The following is an 18,819-nucleotide window of genomic DNA, read 5'->3' on the forward strand; positions in this document are numbered from 1 at the left end:
ATATTTTGACTTCAAAAAAAAAGGACCACATTATGGTCTTGGTTTTTGCACTTCATAACTTTGATATCAAAATTATTTTGCTCTTGTTCATATGCCATTGCATCATCTACTGGGCTTAGAGATGCCTCTGTAACACTGTCAGGTCATCTGTACTACCTTTGGGTATCATAATAACAATTATCCATTGTTATTATGTGAAATGCCATTCATTATTAGTATGCTCTGTGCACAAGATCAATCTAAATTGGGTTCTCCAATTCATATCTTATATATCCTCTACTTTCTATTGAACATACCTCTGAAGTTAGGCACATTAGAAAGTGCATGAATGAGCCTCTTTCTGGGTGCATGAGCAGATTCTAATATTGTACAAAGATATCTTGACAATCTAAAATGCAAAATGTTCCTTCTAAAGTGCTAGATTTCCCCCAAGGATTAATTTACTCACTAGGAAAAATAAATTCTGCTAAAGCAAATATTGTGCTCTTAGAATGTAGACACTGGTGAGGACTTCTTGTTTATTATAGCGCTGTAACTTAATCAGAAGGAATTATATACCATACTTTAAAAACTGGAAAATTGGCAAATATACAGACATACTCTTAAATAGAAACTTTAAACATTTTGAAATTAATTGAGGATCCATCCCCCACCCCATCCCCAAATAGGAATTTATTACAGAAGTGCTCTCATAGAATGGCTATCAATATCTGATGTGTAAATTTGCTCTAGAATCATCCTCAAGACAAATTCCTAATTAGATTTCAAAAGGATATATGAATTTCAAAATCTGTATTCTACAAATGCCCAGTTTAGTGATTAGGACTCTATATAAGGGCCCTTATCTTTTACATTTGGTAAAATATTAAAGATATTGTCAAATAGACAATTCATCTAATAGTCCAAAGTATCTTATAAAGATAACTTATGACTAGCAGTTCATCATCATGTATAGTAACAATATAAAGTCTACATTTAAAAAGATCATGCATGCAATGTATCATAGTATATTACAGACTTTCTAATCATGTGCACCAATTTATTGTGCCTCGAACACAGAGAAACAAGTATGATATTACACCGTATATGTGTATACATCATAGCAGCACAATAAACTCAATTCTAATAAAATTAAACAATTTCAGGAACAATAGAACTTCACAATAGAAGCGATGATTCTTTATGTATTCTCTTCACTCTTTAGGAAAAAATAAGACTTTGTAAACATCTTCATAGCTATCTTTTTCAGCATATTACTGAAAACTATTATTCAAATGGTAAATACCTAATTGACAAGGATAAAGTATGTTTTAACACAGTAACACTTTCAGACAAAACAGGCATTTGTTAAAAAGAAATGATTATTATAAATATGTTCTATCAATAGCATTTTAACTCATTTTCATAAATAATGTATTTAAAAGTGCTGAATATGGTAGGATAGTCAGCAACACCAGTGTAAACAACATGTTTTTCTACTCTGCAAACTTTTTTTTTAAATCCCATTTTGTCAAACACTGCAACAGTTAAAATATTTGCATAGGGAATAAGTTATAGCCCTTTTAATCATATCGCCTGAATTCTGTATAAATTAGAAAATCAAATTCACTTAAAAAAATTCTTTAAATGTTTTAAGTTTATGGAAAAGAAACTTACAATGCCAGCTGTCAAGTAAAATAAATTTAAAAAGAAAACCCCAAACTTGTTTTTTTTAAAAATGTTTAATAAATTAAAAAATGAGAGGTAGTTAAAAAATGACAAAGAAAACCTATAATTTTAATATCATTCTTAATATAAGGCCAGTGTTCTCAGCGGATATAAATATTTTTAAAACTTTCATTTTAGGTTACTTCAGTATTATATTCATTCAGTTTAAGATTAAAAAAATAGCCTCCAGGGAATATTAATATTCAAATGCAATACCTTGATATAAATATTTCTTTTTGTACATGACAGGGTTCTGTTTTCTTGAATGTCAAAAGTACACGCCAATCTTAGGCAAGTATTTTGTGTTAAAGATTTAATGATCTTATAAAAATAATATGGCAGCTAGAAGATTTGAGCACTGTACTGCCTTTTAATTATGGATGAGAATTAATAGTTTGGTTTTAACCTTTTTAAAATAAGTCATTCTTATCATGTAAAAACAATTAAGGTCTGAAGTAGAGAATTATCTTCTTCATAACCATTATAAAACTTCTTGGTTAAAAACTTAGCTTTTCATGAGATTTCACTATCAAGGAAAATATGCCATAGGACAGATGCTATTCATCAAAGTATTTTATAATGCTACATGTAGGCATTCCTTTATTAAATCCTTTATATTCCAAAGCTAAGTTATCAGGCTTCTTATTTTTTTTTCTTGCTCAAATACATAACTTTACACAACCATTTTAGAACTGGAGAGCCAGTCTTTAATAAATTAATTACAGTTCTGGACATCTGATATATACAGAGATTCATTTTTTTCTATTACAATTAAAAATCAGTATCACTCATTGATTTGTCATTGAGATAGGAGATCTTCAATTTGTTTGTGCTTTTTTTTTTTTCTTAACATAGCGAACTTTTCCGTAATGAAAATGCCACAGGTTTGGCAGTGAACAATCAGTGAAATCCTTTCACCAGGATTTTCCAACAAACAGTGATAAATAGCTCTTTTTTCATATACAGAAGTATTGGCTTCAAAATTAGTGTACTGAACACAGTATATAGCATGTTGAATACCATTGTTACATTTTTTTAAAAGTGGCTTTTTTTTCTGTCAGATTATGTAAAAAAATGCAAACCACAGCCATTTTTTTTTGGCAATTATTTCTAGAAGACCATATTGCACAAAAGTCTTTGAATATAGATAAAAGTAAGCCATTGGATTAAATATTACAACAACTACGCGGCAAATGAAGCAGTTTTGCTTTGCACATGCAGTGTCTGCAGTTATACTAGGAGACTGTTCATAGGACTACAAATACAGTTTGCTTGCAAGTAGAATGTTTGAATAAAAGATACTTAATTTGGCAATTCTCTTATTTTATGTGGTATTTTCTCCAAACTTAATCATGGATAACCTTGATAAAAATGGAGACAAAGACCATAATGGTTGTATTGTTTTCACAGTAGCCTGAGGAATGCTAAACTGTAGTTCACCAGGAACTCAGTTTCTGATGTTATTTAACTACTTTTGATTACCATCTCAGCCCTCTGAAATAATTTTTTTAATGAAAATTAAGATTCTATAGTAGAGCCTGCAGTACTTTCAACAAGTGACTTGTAAATCTGAGAGTTCAAAAACCTTGGGAAAGAATCTCTGTGCATTAAGGTATATATCTGTAGTTGGGCATCTTCGTACATGTGAGGATTAGGGTCCAAGAGATTTCTATTGATCCCCTCTCTAACTCGAGAATCGAGACTGACCTAAAAAGAAATAAGAGTAGATACATTAAATAATGATTTTTCAAGATCTCAATTGAGTAATGATAGGTTTGGACATTTCAGAGAAACTCCAGAGAGTAAACCCAAATACCTAAATCCTTGAAGTAATTTTTTCAAAGGCTACACAATCCAGCAAACTTTTCTCCCAAAGGTTGAGTTCAAAAACTAGTTTTCTAAACTGGAAGTTGAGCTCACAGATATCTTGGCTTACTTGGATTTATCTTTTCTATGCATTCACTCCGAGTTTCTGACAATTTCTATTCACTGTTGAGGTACCAGAGAATTCCCTAAGTAGAATATGAATTTACTGCCTTCCATTATGTGTTTACTGGGGATGAGGCTCTTAAGCAGGACAAAGTAAAAATCTACTGGCAGAAAAGAATTCCCTGGCAAAATCAGCATGTTAATCAAATGCTGATACCAGATAATGTTATCTCCATTAAATCCTACTGTGACAAAAGTAGGAAAGGGAAACTGGTAATGTAGGAGCACCCCGAAGAGTGGCCATTCTTCATTTTTTAGGTCAACCTAGCAGGCATAGGAAATATCCTCATATAAGAGCACATCCAAAGATCTCTACTAATGATAGAGCAAAAGAACTGCTTAGAATAACCAAGGCACATTATTTGAAAAGTGTACAAAAATTATATTCTACAGTGATGCAGAAACTAAGTCCTGCTTAGTTTGTACATCTTAATTAAAAAGGATTAGGACATTTGTGCTCCATTGTTATTTGTTTTATGATATACTCAAATCTCTGCAAACCTTTCATATATATATATATATATATATATATATATATATATATATATATATATATATATATATATATATATATATATATATATATAAATGTTTTGTCATAAGAATTTTTGCAAACACCCTTCTGGTTCTGGATTCATTTCCCACCCACTGTTTGGACTAAGTCTGGGGTCTGAAACAGTACCAAATGACTGAAGCCACTCATATTCCATCTGGTGTCCCCTGATTCCTGAGCTCTAAGACCAAGTGAACTTGGGTGGATTGCTACCCCAGGGCTGGCTGCTGTGGCAGGAACTGTTCGGGCTTGGGGATCCAAACTAAATTTCTCTGGCTTAGCTACCAACTCTTATAGAAACAAGTAAACAACTCTTGGCTTTAAAAAAGAAAGAGGAAGGAGGGAAGGGAGGGAGGGAGAGAGGGAAGAAGAGAGGAGCTAAGCTCTGGAAACAGGTGGTTTATACTTTATTTTCTGAGTTATTGCCATATGAGTTTATCATCGAGTACAAAAATTTTTAAACTACAGATTTTTTCCCTAAGCTTCTAATTTTATCTAAGAATATCTTTTGTGGTTTTACTCAACATGAAAAATGCTGACACTGGAGTTTAAACTGGTGCGTCTTATTGTGAAGTGTGGTGTTAGGGTCAGGTAATGCTTACTGGAAACCCTTCAGTGTTTTTGTAAATGGTACATAACTCTCAAACTTGAGAGAACTTTTTGTTTCCATGGAGAAGGAAAGGTTAGATTAGTTATAAAAGAAAGCGTGAATTATTTTTTAAATGGCATAATTAAATACAGTGTAATGGTTTCCTATCATAGCTGGAATCATTAGTTCTCTTTAGAAAAATAAAACAACTTGAATTGTTAAATGTCTGAGTCCTCATTGTTTACCTTTTTTTTTATTAAAAACAGGCAAAATAAGGTAGAGTCTGTAACAAAAATTCAGTTGTCATTTCCATTAAAAAAATAAAATTTTTAACTACAGATCTGGTTATTCGTTTGAAAAGGTTATTGGTCAGTCAAAAGAAGTATAGAGAGGTCTGACAACAAGGATAAACCCTTGGGTAAAACAATCTATAGTAGTTTCATCTTGTGGAGTTTCTTTGTGCTGCATAATGTAGAGCATCTGTAATACAAATAGGTAGGTGTGGAGCCCAGCTTGGGCCTGAGTCAGTGGCTCTAGGATTCAGGCCTTTCTGAGTCCTGGGCCCACTGTATGAGGGACAGTATAGAGTTCCCTGGGAAGAACTCAGCCCAAAGCCAAAGTGGAGTAATACAGACAAGGGCTCTTCTTGGGCAATGTAAATTCTTGTCTCAGTCCTTGTCCTACCTGGAGGTTTCACTGGGGAGGGGTTGCAGCAGTAACAGTTTAAAAAAAGAACTATTACCTTGAGGCAGTTAGAGCAAGTTAAGTGCCTGATTCCATGGCATTTGACAGGCAGTTTTAGCCAGGCTGAGAACATGAGCATTCCTGAGAAGTAGCAGCTGCAGCTTTAAAAAGGATTCCTGACTTTGTGATAGCCCCCAGTGGCCTTAGAAGCATTCATTCCCACAGAGAGCAGGAGACAGGGCAGCAGAGAATCAAGGGGCTTACAGTCATTGGAAACTCCAGACTAGTTGGACAGAATATAAGGAGAGCTCAAGGTTCAACAATAGTGTGGAGGTAATGTGGAGAGAATAAAGACAGAAATCTTGCTAGTGTGTCTTGGGAAAACGTGGGTTAAATTGAATTATATCCGGTGGTTAATCTTACTAGATTTCCTACCCAATTTAGAAAGGGAATACACAAACATTGACCCTGCCTTTTGTTCTAGCCATCAAGATGCAATGGAAATGTTGTGGACATTTTTGACAGAATTATACCTGTGATGATGAATTTTCATGGAAAGTTTTTTGTTTCTTTTAAGTCAACTAACTTAATTCCTTGAACAATGAATTTGTTAGTACACAGATATTATATCAAAAATAGTTATCAAATAATACATAATTATTTTGTTTTTAAGATTTTATTTTTAATTTTACTGATGTTTCTTTAAGATTCTCTTCCAAGTAAAACTCTGACTGAATTTTTTTCTTTTTCCTTTTAGGTCCATCCTACAGTTACCAACTATAATTTCAGTTACTGGAAACCACTTTTGAGTTTTTAACTAAACTTTGTTTTCCTGTTAGCTTCTATAGACCTAAATATCTGACTTTCCTATCAATTTTAGTAACTTTTTAACGTGTGCACTTTTAGTCATGGGGAGGATTATTTCGAGTTGATACTGGAGTTTATTGTAAGTTGCAAATATGACTGATAGTTTGAATTTATCTCTTGGAGCCAAGATTGTTTTTTGGATAAAGCATAGGAACTATATTTTTGGTAGGGTCCAAATGATGGGAAATCATATTCTGCTAGTCTGTGCAGGGTTCAGGCATGTGGTTAAGGATGCTGTTTCTCATTTTATGTGAGGTTCTAAGATTGGGTTTTCAGAAATCTGTAATAGTGTGATCAGAAAATACTCGATGATGGAGTACCTAATCAGCAGTTGGTAGATACCACATTGGAATCAGAAGACCTTGGGCTGGTGTTCTTTCACTCCCGGATATAAGTCATTTTACTTCTTTGAGACTCAGTTTCCTCTGCTGTAAAATGGGGCCATCTGGCCTAGTGAATGAAGGATTGTTGTGACACTAATATTGTAATAACATATGGAAGACCACTTTGTAAACAACAAAATGTAAGCCTATTGTAAATTAATAACAGTAATAATTATCATATCTCTGTCAAACCCACAGTCTTTGTGTCAACTTGTATCAACTTAAACTTCACCTTCTCAGTATGGCCACACCTGATTACCCCTCTTCTAAACTACATCATCTGACCTCCACCCCCATCATAATGTTTATCATAATTTGTAGTCATTTGGTTTCAACCTGTCTGGTGCCTCAAATTCCAGAAGGGACAGGCCAGTGTCCATCTTGTTCACCATTGTATCCCCAGCATCCAGCCCAGCGCCTGACTCATAGGAAACCCTATGTGAGGATTTTTTTGATGGGTAACATTCATGCATGAATAAATGAAACCTGGAAAACACAGTCAACTGAGTTCTATTTAGGAAAAGTGATTTGGATTGGCAGAAGTGCTAAATTTATACAGTTTTCCTTGAAGACACACAGGCACTGAACACAGAATCCACATGTCTTTCTCATTGGCATTATCTTTTAGGAAATTGTGGTATATTCAAATAGGCTTATTACTGGCTTTTTTTTTTCATAACGTAACTGGACATGTTGGGTGAAATCAAAAGAAACAAACAGTTCCTACTACTATGAAATCATCATGGGGCAGAACCTGAAAATCATAGATTTAGTGGATTTTAGGGCCTTTTCCATGGCATCATTCTTCAGCAAGAGGAAGCTGAGGCTCCAGAGCACTGAAGTGAGTTGCTTAGTGCAATAGAGATGTACTTGGCAGAGTGCTACCTAAGGTCAATGCCATCCCTGAGAAGCGCTGTAGTTAGCTGAACACATACAGTTTTCTTTGATTCAGACAAAAACCTTGTATTTGTGGAAGGGTTTTCAATGGTTTCTGGTTGCAGTAGCTCATTGTATTTTTAGTTGAAAATAGCTTTTAAATAGACTTTTTAAAAAGTTTTTTATTCTGCTGGATTTTTCTTTTCAATACTTTATCAATATAAGCTGCACCAGAATCTGTTAAATGCAACAAGGCTGCTAGTAATCTTAAATCTTTATTACCTCAATCTGTTTTTGCCTTGAAGAGAGCAAAAGGAAATTTACTCTTGAAATTGATACTACTTCCTTAAGTTATATTCTTTATTTAAAATTTAACCCTTCCCCTCTTAAAATGCACTCTGTGCCAAGAAACGGCAGTTCTTTACAACATAATGCTAAACTCATTAAAAATGCAAAAAAACATGCTCTTAAACAAACAATTTGAAGGTAATTCCCAGCATATTGGCTTCAATGTTTTCATTAATCAAAAAGTCATCTTGGGCCGTGGCTCAGTGGCAGAATTTTCACCTGCCATGCCAGAAACCCGGCTTCATTTCCTGGAGCCTGCCTATGCCAAAAAAAAAAAGAGTCATCTCTAGATAAGTAATGTAAAGAATGTAGACTTCCTTGTATGCTTAATAAAGAAGAACATGATAACTTAATCAAATTAAGGTAAAATGAAAGTCTAGTGAAGTATGATGATGCCCTGGCCAAGAATATAATCCTAATAATTTTTAGTTACTTGGCCATTACCATTTTATAAATAATTCACATGTGCATGTGTTTTAAAAAATATTCTAAGTAGAGGGGATGCAAGGATGGTTCAGTGGTTGAAGTCTCACCTGTTATGTGGGAGACCCGGGTTTGAATCCTGGCCATGCACTTCCCCAAAAAACAAACAAGCAAACAAAGCAAAAACCAAAGAAACACCCACCTTCCATGTGGGAGACCTGGGTTCAATTTCCAGACCGTACACTCAAAATAAAAAAACAAAAAACAAAAACAAAGAAACAAAAATGCAACAAATGGTGCTGCAATAACGGGATGCTCAAATGGCAAAAGAATGAAATGTGACCCCTGCCATACAGCATACCAAAAAATAAAGGGTGCATGGGTGGTTCAGTGGTAGAATGCTTGCCTTCCATGTGGGAGACCTGAGTTCGATTCCCAGACCATGCACCTCCCCCCCCAAATTCTAAGTAGAAACAGTTATAGAATTTCAGAGATAGAAAGATCAGATTATCTAGCCCTGAGATGGGAAATAGTTGCCAATGCTGGCTGGTTTGTAGTGGTTGTAGTAAGTACTGTGTTGACAGCAAGCCCAAAGGTGAATCTGGTCCAGCAGTAAGGAGCACTATCATTGATTCACCCAGTCATTTGGTGGGAGGATGATGTGGTAGCACAAGGGCCCTGTGGCGGTTTGAATCTTTACATACCCCAGAAAAACATGTTCTTAAAGCTAATCCATACTACAATGGGTGTGAACCACTGTCAGTGGCCCTTTTGATTAAGTTACTCCACTTAAGGTGTGTCTCACCTCATTCAGGATGGGGTACTTAACTGGAGTCCTTTATTAACAGAATGAATACAGAGAGAGGGCGCACCACAGAAGCAAGAGGCTGAAATCAAAGAAACTCATAAGAGAAAGGAAAGCAGATGCTGTCATGTCCCTTGACACGTGGCAGGGAAGCCAAGGATCGCTGGCAGCCAGCCCCAGAATGCCGGTCTCTGGGGAGAAGGTATCAACTTGAGGATGCCTTGATTTGGACATTTTCTTTGGCCTTCAAACTGTAAGCTAATTCCTATTGTTTAGGCCAACTCATTTCATGGTATTCGCAGGAGCAGCCTAGGAAACTAAAATTGGCCACATAGCTGCCATTTTGGATGTGCTCCACTATTCTCTTTGTCCTCCCCCCCCAAACAATTTAACTGAATAATGAAGCATAGAGGGGTGAAATAATTTTTCCAAGGCCACACAGCAAGGTTATAGCAGAGCCAGGACTAAGTACTGGGTACCTAAATGTAAGCCCAGTGATCTTACTGTTATACAGCTAAGGTGCCATCAATGTGATTTATGTTTTCTCTCCAATATAATATTTGAAAGCAAAATTTGAAGAGCCATAACTCAGCATCATCAGACAATTACTAATGTGTCATAGCCAATTAGAAACTGACAGGCTTCTGCACCCATAAGTTGATGAGATATAATAGAATGGAAAGGGCTCTGGGATATCTAGAAAGCAGGTGCCATTTTGTGAGTACACCAATAAGTCAAATTTAACCTTGTCGTGGTTCAAGGGTGAATATGTCTATAGCTTTTAAAGAATTATCTATTATAATACCTACTTTTGGTTTATTTTTGCTGCTAAATAACAATCAAATTGAATTACTACGTTAACAGGAGAGAAATCAATGAGATAAACAAAGGCACTTCATACAGTCCAATAATTTAGATTCTGTATCAAGAGTTATTTACAAGTCAACAAACAAGTAACAAAATGATACAATTTGAATTTCATCTCTCTATCTCTCTGTAGTATTTAGAGGATATTAAAGAATGGGGAATGTCCAACATATGGACATTAAAGAAAAAGGAGAGACTGGAGAAAGCCATTATACTAAATCTTTCTATTTAATTTAAGAAGGGCCATATGCTTGATCCGGAAATAATGTTTTAATGACTTTCTGGTGAAACTCATGTTCAAAGTAAAGGAATTATGCTTTTGAAAACCCTGCAACTCCAAAACTTTCACCTAAAGAATGATAACCAATAGTTTAAATTTCGTTAATCAATGAAAGTTTAAATGATGGCCAAGAGATGAGCTTTTTGAAAATTAAGTATTTTACAAAACTCCATTAATCAATGAAATCTGGAAAACAGGAGCTGTGAGAATAATAGGAAAATATTTCCCATAAAAGCTAAAAATTTAGGCTGTTAAAATAAAGGGACCATATGTGTCTAATACAGAGAATATCTTTTCCCCTAACATTACTTTTAAGTGGACGTCATTATTTTAAAATTATAATACAAGGAAATGGGTTAGATAATTTAGAGAATTTCCATTTTAAGAGGCATCTGGCATATTTGGGAGAGAGAAATGGACTAGATAATTTTCACAAAGGCCCTGTAACTATATGTACTTATGGGCAAGACATGAACGTCTTTGGATTCCTTTGCATTTTCTGTAATAATTACCATGTAATGCAATATTTAAAAAAATGAAAATGCATTTTTTTACACTAACCAAATCCAAGCCAATTGGGTAGTTGGATACTGAGGTTTTAGGTAGATCCGAAACCTGAAAAATATATTTTTAGGATGGAGGATTATGATAGTATCAAAAATATAAGGTGACAAGTATTGAGGTCAAAAAAAAAAAATCTCACCACCTTGTTTCTATGATGAATTTTTTCTGTGTTATTTTAGGATATAAAAAAATAGAACAATCTTTTGTGTATCCAATCCAAGAAAATTTCTCATTTGGTAGAGAAAGTGCTACTCTACATTTACCCATCTATCAAAATTAAAAATAAATAAATAACTATTTCTCATTAGAAGTAATGAGAAATATTGCATTCCAAACTTTGGAATAATAGTGATTGATAAAATGGACACTAATTCCTTTTCTGGATTTCAAGAATAAAGTATAAATCGAGATGGGACCACATCACATGTTGAATAAGGTTTTGATGGTCACAGCCTAGTTCCGAGGCACTTTATTGATCCAGGACAGAGTGATGTGCAGGCTGAACTCTGCAGAGCAGGAAGTACCAGGTAAGGACATTTAAATGCAAAAGTAAAAATCACAATGGCTTAGGAGAAAGGAAAGACAAAAGGAGGGCAGGGGGCTTGAAAAGCATAGGCATTCTAGGAATCCCTAAGTGCTCCAAGAGCTTTAGAGCACCTCTGGAGTCCTGTCACTCTGGAGTCACTGGTGGACCCTTCTCTCACCAAAAGATTTTAACTCCCATTCCTTGGAATGTTTCTCGGAGCAAATTACTTTTTAAAACATTAATGGAAAAGTGCTATTTGATTGCTTGATAAGTTTGTTACTGATTTGGTTATTGTTCCAGCAAAGGGTAAAAGGTCTTGCATTTTTAGTAACAGGAACATTAGAATAAGTAAAGTAATTACCATTCCCCAGTCCTTCCCTAAGAATATTAATGGGTCACAAAGGCCCATTCTTCAGTTCTACAGAAATTCAGTCATAAGAACTAACAAACCTAATGGTTTTCTGTTTGTGGTTTTTTTTTTGGAGCTCATAGACCAGAGGTTTTCAAACTAGTATGCAAGTGGAAATCTTGTTTAAAATGCAGATTCCTGTGCTCTAGCTCCAAAAATTCAGACTCAGAGGTCCTGGACAAGTTCCAAGAATTTGCTTTTTAAACAAGTGCTCCAGGTGATTCAGGGGATTTAGGGATCATACTTTGGAAAACACTGCCCAGAAGTCAATCCTTTCCCACTTTCGTTTGTCAAAGCAAATTGTGCTTAAATAGGCTTCTTAGTATTTGTTCTGAAAAACAAGTGGACTGCCACCCGAGTCAGCCAGAGATAAATGATCAAAAGAGAATGTGGAAACCTTGCCTTCAAACATCTGCTGCCTCTGTGCTCAGGGACTGTCTCAGAATGGAAGCAAATTAACTGCCCAGTGAAGCCCTCTAACCTGTTCATGCCCCATCTACTACCCAGTTTGGACATCGGTCCCTTTAGGACCATCCTGGGGCTTAGGAAGCCCCACCCCAGTGTTTTCTGGATTTTTACCTCTTTTGGTGATAGTATAGAAATGTAATCTTCATATATCATCCTGGCCTTCTCTTCAATTACTTTTTTGTTCTGCTCTTTCTTTAAATCTTCACAGGCAAGCCAGAAAAGTAGGTTCTCTTCGCTGTATTCTGTTCGAAGAAACTCTCTGAAAAGGTTTCTTCCTGCTGGGGCCTTCATCATCTTGTCAAAATTTTGAGACCAGGACAAGACTTCTTCTGAGGTGGGGCTTTGGCTGCAGAGACAGAACGAGGCGATTGTCAAAGACAACTTTGACCTACAAAAGCAAGACTGTGTAATGACAGGAGCAGATAGAAATTCTATTTGACTTCTGCCACCTAGTGGTCAGTTGGTGGAATTTCTAAGTAAGGCAGGTACCCCTCCCGTCTTAATTATAGGTGGAGAATTTTTTTTTGGAATGAAGTCGTTTTGAAACAGGAAGTTCACCTACAGGCAGAGATTGAGGTGATAGCTTAGCGTAACAAATCAGAAAAACTGCTGAAAAGCCATTGCAATCACAGGACAAGATGTCCCAGATAATGCATGCCTTCATTTCACAAAACCATTTTAAGGAGTGTACCAGGAAGCAACAGATAACACTTAGGTATGTGTGTGGATGTAAATAACATATAAACAAGAGAAATAATTATAGGGTGGATTTCATCTTACCATTCCTCTATGACCTGGATACTCTCCATTTTTGTGGTATGTGTAGGTCTTCCTGCAGTCTCCCCTCTTTCTTCATTCCTAACAGTGAGGCTGTAATGTAGCAATACACTTTATTTTGTCTAGGGAAATCCAATTATTCAAGGAAAAAAATAAATTTTGCAGGAGAAATATTTCACAGAAGAATTTTATTTTTCAGATATGTGACAATATTTAAAGTACAAAAGGAGAAATAACATTTTCTTTTTTTTTTTTTTACATGGGCAGACACCAGGAATTGAACCCAGGTCCTCTGGCATAGCAGGCAAGTGCCCTTGCCTGCTGAGCCACTGTGGCCCACCAGAGAAATAATATTTTAAAATGTTAGGTAAGCCCAACTGAACTAAAGGAAAGAGAATAATTATTTAATAAAGTAATAAAACAATTCAGTCTCCAAAATGGATATCCCCATACATTCTGACTTCATCCGTACACCATTTGAAGTACCTTAAACTTTCTGAGATACTTACATGATTATGTGTTTTAATATTGATATGTAATATTGCTGTCATTATGTTACTCTTTAAATGGAAAGTCATCTTGACTTTTGAGTAGTTCATTTAGAGTTTATTTGCCACTTATTTTCCCCCATTGATAGCTGAGAAGGTAAACTATATCAGACTCTAACACAGAATGCATTACATTTACAACATCCTTCCCTACAAACCAGGTTTTCTGTGACTTCTTCATCTACTCATGTTCAGAGTCCTGGATTTGTATTTGACTTCATCTTTGCCCTAGCACCCCATTTCAACAATCTCCAAGTTCTCTATATTCTTATTTGACAATGAATTGAGAGGAACAGGCCAGCAACTCTGAGGGTTAAATTACAAGAGCCTGGGGGGATCTCTCTGGAACACAGGTTTGGGAATTCTGCAGGATTCAGGAAGCTAAAATAATCCCATTACAAAAAACAAGAATTGCCTGATTCAGGTAAACTATAGCTGACCAGTGTCTTAGGGTGGAAAATACAAGGTTCTAGGAGTAGGCTGAAAATAATGGGGGAGGTTATGGGGAGATGCTAAGAAGGGTGGGGAAGATGACTCAAGGATGTTGGGAAACCTGAGTAACTGAATGAGCAAGCTGCTATCTCAGTCTGGAAGCCGGAAGAATCGAGAGAGCCTGTTATCAGAATGAAGCTCAGATAATATTTCCTTCATTTGTTCTTTGTTATTCATTCATTTACTTATCCCAAATGAGGCAACGGAAGCTCCTATTTTTTAATGCTTATTACGTGCCACGCACTGTTCTTTCATCTTTACTTCTACCATACCCATTTTATAGATAAGCAAAGTGAGACAGAGAGCTGTCTGGTATGTTGATCCAGATCTGACACCTAGTATGTGGTTTGACTGGAATGTGAACCAGTTCTGCCGGATGACCCTATTATATTTGAATGACTTCTATGAACCAGGCCCTCTGGTAGGCACCAAGGCAGTATACTTGTGTGAATGCACAAAAGGGTTGCAAACCATGATTGTTGTAGAGAGAAGAGGTTTAGGGGGAGACAGCTTCCAGTAAGTAGTCATTCTTAATCTGGAAAGCCTGGTAAGAGAAGCCCAAACAGTGTCTCATGAATGCAATCTTTCATTCTCAGGTGCAAGGGTAGGGCTGGAGAGAATGTAGTAGAGTGAAGAGTTTAAGGAGAAGGGAGGAGTTTAAGGAAGGGGTCTGAAAAGGAAACTTAAAGTGAGACTGGATAAGAAATTTTCTTTAAGGAAGTGGGCCAAATGGAGAAAAGAGTGCTTAATAGGAATTGGAAAGGATTCTGAGCTCAGACACTTGAAAGAAAAAAATATAATTTAACAGTGAAATAAATTGAATTACCCCTCAACCCATTTCCGGAGAGAGTAACAGGTTTCTTGGGGTAGAACCATGGCGAGAAAGGGGAAAACTGCTCACAAATGTGGTGTCACCGAAAGGACTGTGGGAAACAAACTATAGCTGATTGTTGCTCAAATACCCAGCACCCCAGTGGGTGCCCTGAAGGGAGCAGCAACTCATAGTTGGAGTAGGCATCGCCTCCAATGTAGTATGGGGGGGGTGGGAGTGGTGGTGGGGGGGCAGTGAGTGGAAATCTTAAGGAGCCCAAGGTTTTCGGTTCTGCAGGTGAGTGTCATGAATGTGTCAGAACCTTGAGGTAGCCTAGGAAACCTCAGGACTGTATCTTGCTGTCCATTTATGTCCACTTATATGTTTTAGAAGAGATGCATTAAGTTCTCGAAATATTTTCTAGTAAGATTGCTTCTTTACAATCTATTTCCTATAATTATGGGAAAGTGGGGGAATACAACACTGGCAATATTTTGTGAAATTTCCTGGGAGAAATTAATGATGCCAAATGTATAAAATTGTGATCATATGTGAATCCTAAAATATCTCATTTACATAAGAGGTTAATAGTCATTCTGCCAAGCTCTACCAAGTGTATGTGTATGTGTACACACTCATATACATATCATAACATAGTTATCATAACATAGTTATGATAAAGAGACTAGAGTTTTCTTTCTCTGATTAAATATTAAACTCTTGAGACTTGCTCTTGTTTTCTACACTGCCCTGCAAAGTTCACCACACAAAATACTGGTAAGCCTTATTAATGCAATAGCTTTGAAAAATCTGTTCTCCATTATGCCTTCGCTGTAGAAGCAACAAATTGGAATTCACATGCATGAGTCACAATTTTCTGAACACAAATTCTGGCTTTTATATCTGTTTCCATAATATTTACAAACATCCTAAATGCCACCATATTAGAATGATCATAATGAAATATTGGATTGTATTTATTTCTTTCATTTCTACAGATGGTAAAATATGGACACACATTTGTAATAAAATCACTTATAATAGTCAATAAATGTTTAACTGTTCACCGTTTGTTCCATTCCCTTGATCTAATATTGTACATAATCTTGTCCTGTAGGAAGAAATTGAAGTTTATCAATTGGCAAGTGTTCTTTTAATCCACTTTAGTACAGTTCTTAAAAGATGGTTTTGAGGTTTCAGTTGTGATTTCAGTTACCAAGAGCCACTGCTAATGCCATTTTAAGAGAATTAAAAAGAGAATAGACAATGTAAGTTTGATACTAGACTGACATTGTGTCTTAGAATGACTAATGTCCATCCTCAGTTTCCCTTGGTGCTACTCTGAGGAGAACAGGGCTTTGTTTTTCATATTGTAATAAATTATTGAAAATATTTGTTCTAGATCAACCTAGAACAACCTATGTGCTTGAGGAAGGTACCAAAAGGAAAACCGCAAACCTAAGAGCAGTGTGGAGTGGTGTGGGATATGGGATTTTTTTCACTTTTCTTCGGTTTGTAATGTTTTAAATTAATATTTCCTTTTATTAAACAATCAATGCCACAAAGAGAACTGAATGCATATGAAATGCTTACTGTGGCAGCGTTGATCAAAGTTTAAATATTTTATGGAGAAAATGCTGATAATCTGTGCTGTGTCATAATCTGAGTTTTTAAAACCTTGTCAGAGATGATCTAGAATGGTGACTTTGAAAAGGTAAACATATTTGGTACAATTCAGAAAATAAGGAAATGTGCTCTGTATGTGCGTTGACATGGATTTTTTCTTTGTTCATAAGGAGTTTTTAATAACGGGATGAGGAAAACATCACCTGCAGCCAATTTACCTAATGACTTGTAATCATGGATAGGTGTGTGACTTACTTTGGAAGATAGTCTACTTTTGTAAGAAAAACAACTGGTTCTTAGAAAGAACTCTTGAAATGGTTGCAAATTAGTTGAAAACTCTGCAGTAGCCACGGTAACTCTGCAATAGAGACAGATCAGCAGATCATAGTACCACATATATTTACACAAAACTCAACTGAGGACCCAAAACGGTGCTCACATTTAATACAGTATGACATCAAGATGCCAAGAGAGAAATTACTGCATTGATAAGGGCTGATACCATTCAATATGTTAATATTCACACACTGAATTCAATTTTTTCCTTTTAATTGACAGTGTATACCTCAGATTTTCCTGTGCAAAAATGAAATCAACATCCTTCATGTTCTGAAAAAGAGTTGGCAGGTTATTCTTCAAATGCTTCATAATCGCTATCCAAAAAAATCATAGTAAACTCCTCCAGCCTTGTTCAAAAGTCAGGGACAATTTATAAACATGTATTGAACATCTGGTTATACAATGTTGCCTGGGTTGGAAATGCAAGATCAATAAGACAAAGGCTCTGCTTTTGAGGAGCTCAGCCAGGTAAATAAGCATTACATGGCATTATGAGAACAAAAACATGCATGCACCTCGTGTTCTTAGACATACCATTTATACTTCTGCATGAGAGAATTGAGAAAGGCTTCACAGAGGAAGTAATGATTAATTTGGTTGAAAGATGAGCAGGTGTGTGTCACATGGAAACCTGGACAAAGGGAATTCCAAGCAGAGGGAAAAACAAACACATGTATAGAGGCTGGGAATTGTAAAAATGCGTTATCAGATGTCTTAGTGTGGGAGCAGGAAATTAGAATAGGCAGTGTGATGTGTATTATGGAATGAGCAAGAAAACAATCAGGTGGGCCCCAAATGCAGAACAGCCCCCCTTAAGGATGACTTTGGCAATTTATTTGGTCTTTCCATGCTTTATTTTCTTCATTCAGAATGGTGGGAATGGGAGTGGCTTATCTAGCAAGGATGCAAAGTAAGAATAAAAACTGAAAGTAACAAGGCAAATGATTACAAATGGTTAATTCGATGTAGAGCAGATGGGTTGCATATCAAAAATGACAATTCCAAGTCTATCAAAGAGCTATCCTTTTCAACCTAAGGAAACAGTGTTCTTTGCCACTGTTATAAAAAGCTTGCTCATACATTACCTTTCTCCTTCACATCAGCCCTGTAAGGTAAGCAGGGGATTTGTTATTAATCATTCCCATTTTATTTATGAGGAAACAATCACTGAGACTGACTCAACTAAAACATGTCAGGTCTAGGACTGGAACTCAGGTCTTCTGACTTCTTGTTTCATGCTCACTTATGCTGTAAGATGCTGCTTCTCTTACTGTAGGGAGTTAAGTAAATTTTAAGAATTAACTGTGGTATTTTTACCTTTTCAGTTATTTATGAAAATGGAAAGCTCTTAAATGTTTGGAAAAGGTGAACCTCCTGTGAAAACCAACGAGCTGAGAGGCAATGCCCCTGTGTAGGTTATCCCCTGCTGTCTGTAGGACTTGCTGCTCAGAGGGCCGAGGGTACCAAAGATATTTTGAAAAGGAACAATTTCTTCTCTTGTCCCTGGAATTTGGGGTTACCAGAAAGAAGCTGTTACAGTGCATTGGGTAGCAAAGCCTGAAAGAGCAAGAGAAGAGGGGATGCCATTCACGACTGAGGACCTGCTGTTACTATAACGAGCCCTCCCAGAAGTGCAACTTTCTCCCATCCACAAAAATAAACATAGGAAGAGGGGAATAAGGAAAGAAGGAGAAAAACATATTGTATATCTTAGAAAAGAGGAAAAAGGGGCACCCGAAGGTGGGGTAGTAACATACGACCCCTAGAATTTCAGACACAAAAACCCCAGTTTAACCAGACCTATGGTCTGAATCTTGTCTCTTTCCACTCTACATTTTTTGATATAACTTGGCTGGGGGTTAGGGATGAGAATGCTGGTTAGAAATTT

The 18,819-nt window shown here is 36.1% G+C and overlaps 1 protein-coding gene across 1 annotated transcript in view; it reads right to left on the reverse strand.

Moving 5' to 3' along the window:
* Positions 1-1,440: 1,440 nt before the first annotated feature.
* The window catches only part of RGS17 (regulator of G protein signaling 17), a 119,267-nt gene continuing 101,888 nt past the window's right edge, over positions 1,441-18,819 (reverse strand). The window contains exons 3-5 of the mRNA XM_077149314.1: positions 13,119-13,196; positions 12,450-12,684; positions 1,441-3,414 (exon numbers count right to left, since the gene is read on the reverse strand). Of these exons, the coding sequence (XP_077005429.1) occupies positions 3,226-3,414; positions 12,450-12,684; positions 13,119-13,196 (502 nt within the window). The 3' untranslated portion in view covers positions 1,441-3,225. The remainder of the gene's footprint in view (positions 3,415-12,449; positions 12,685-13,118; positions 13,197-18,819) is intronic.

The sequence above is a fragment of the Tamandua tetradactyla genome, chromosome 2, assembly GCF_023851605.1.
Source record: "Tamandua tetradactyla isolate mTamTet1 chromosome 2, mTamTet1.pri, whole genome shotgun sequence".
In the NCBI taxonomy this organism is placed as follows: Eukaryota; Metazoa; Chordata; class Mammalia; order Pilosa; family Myrmecophagidae; genus Tamandua; species Tamandua tetradactyla.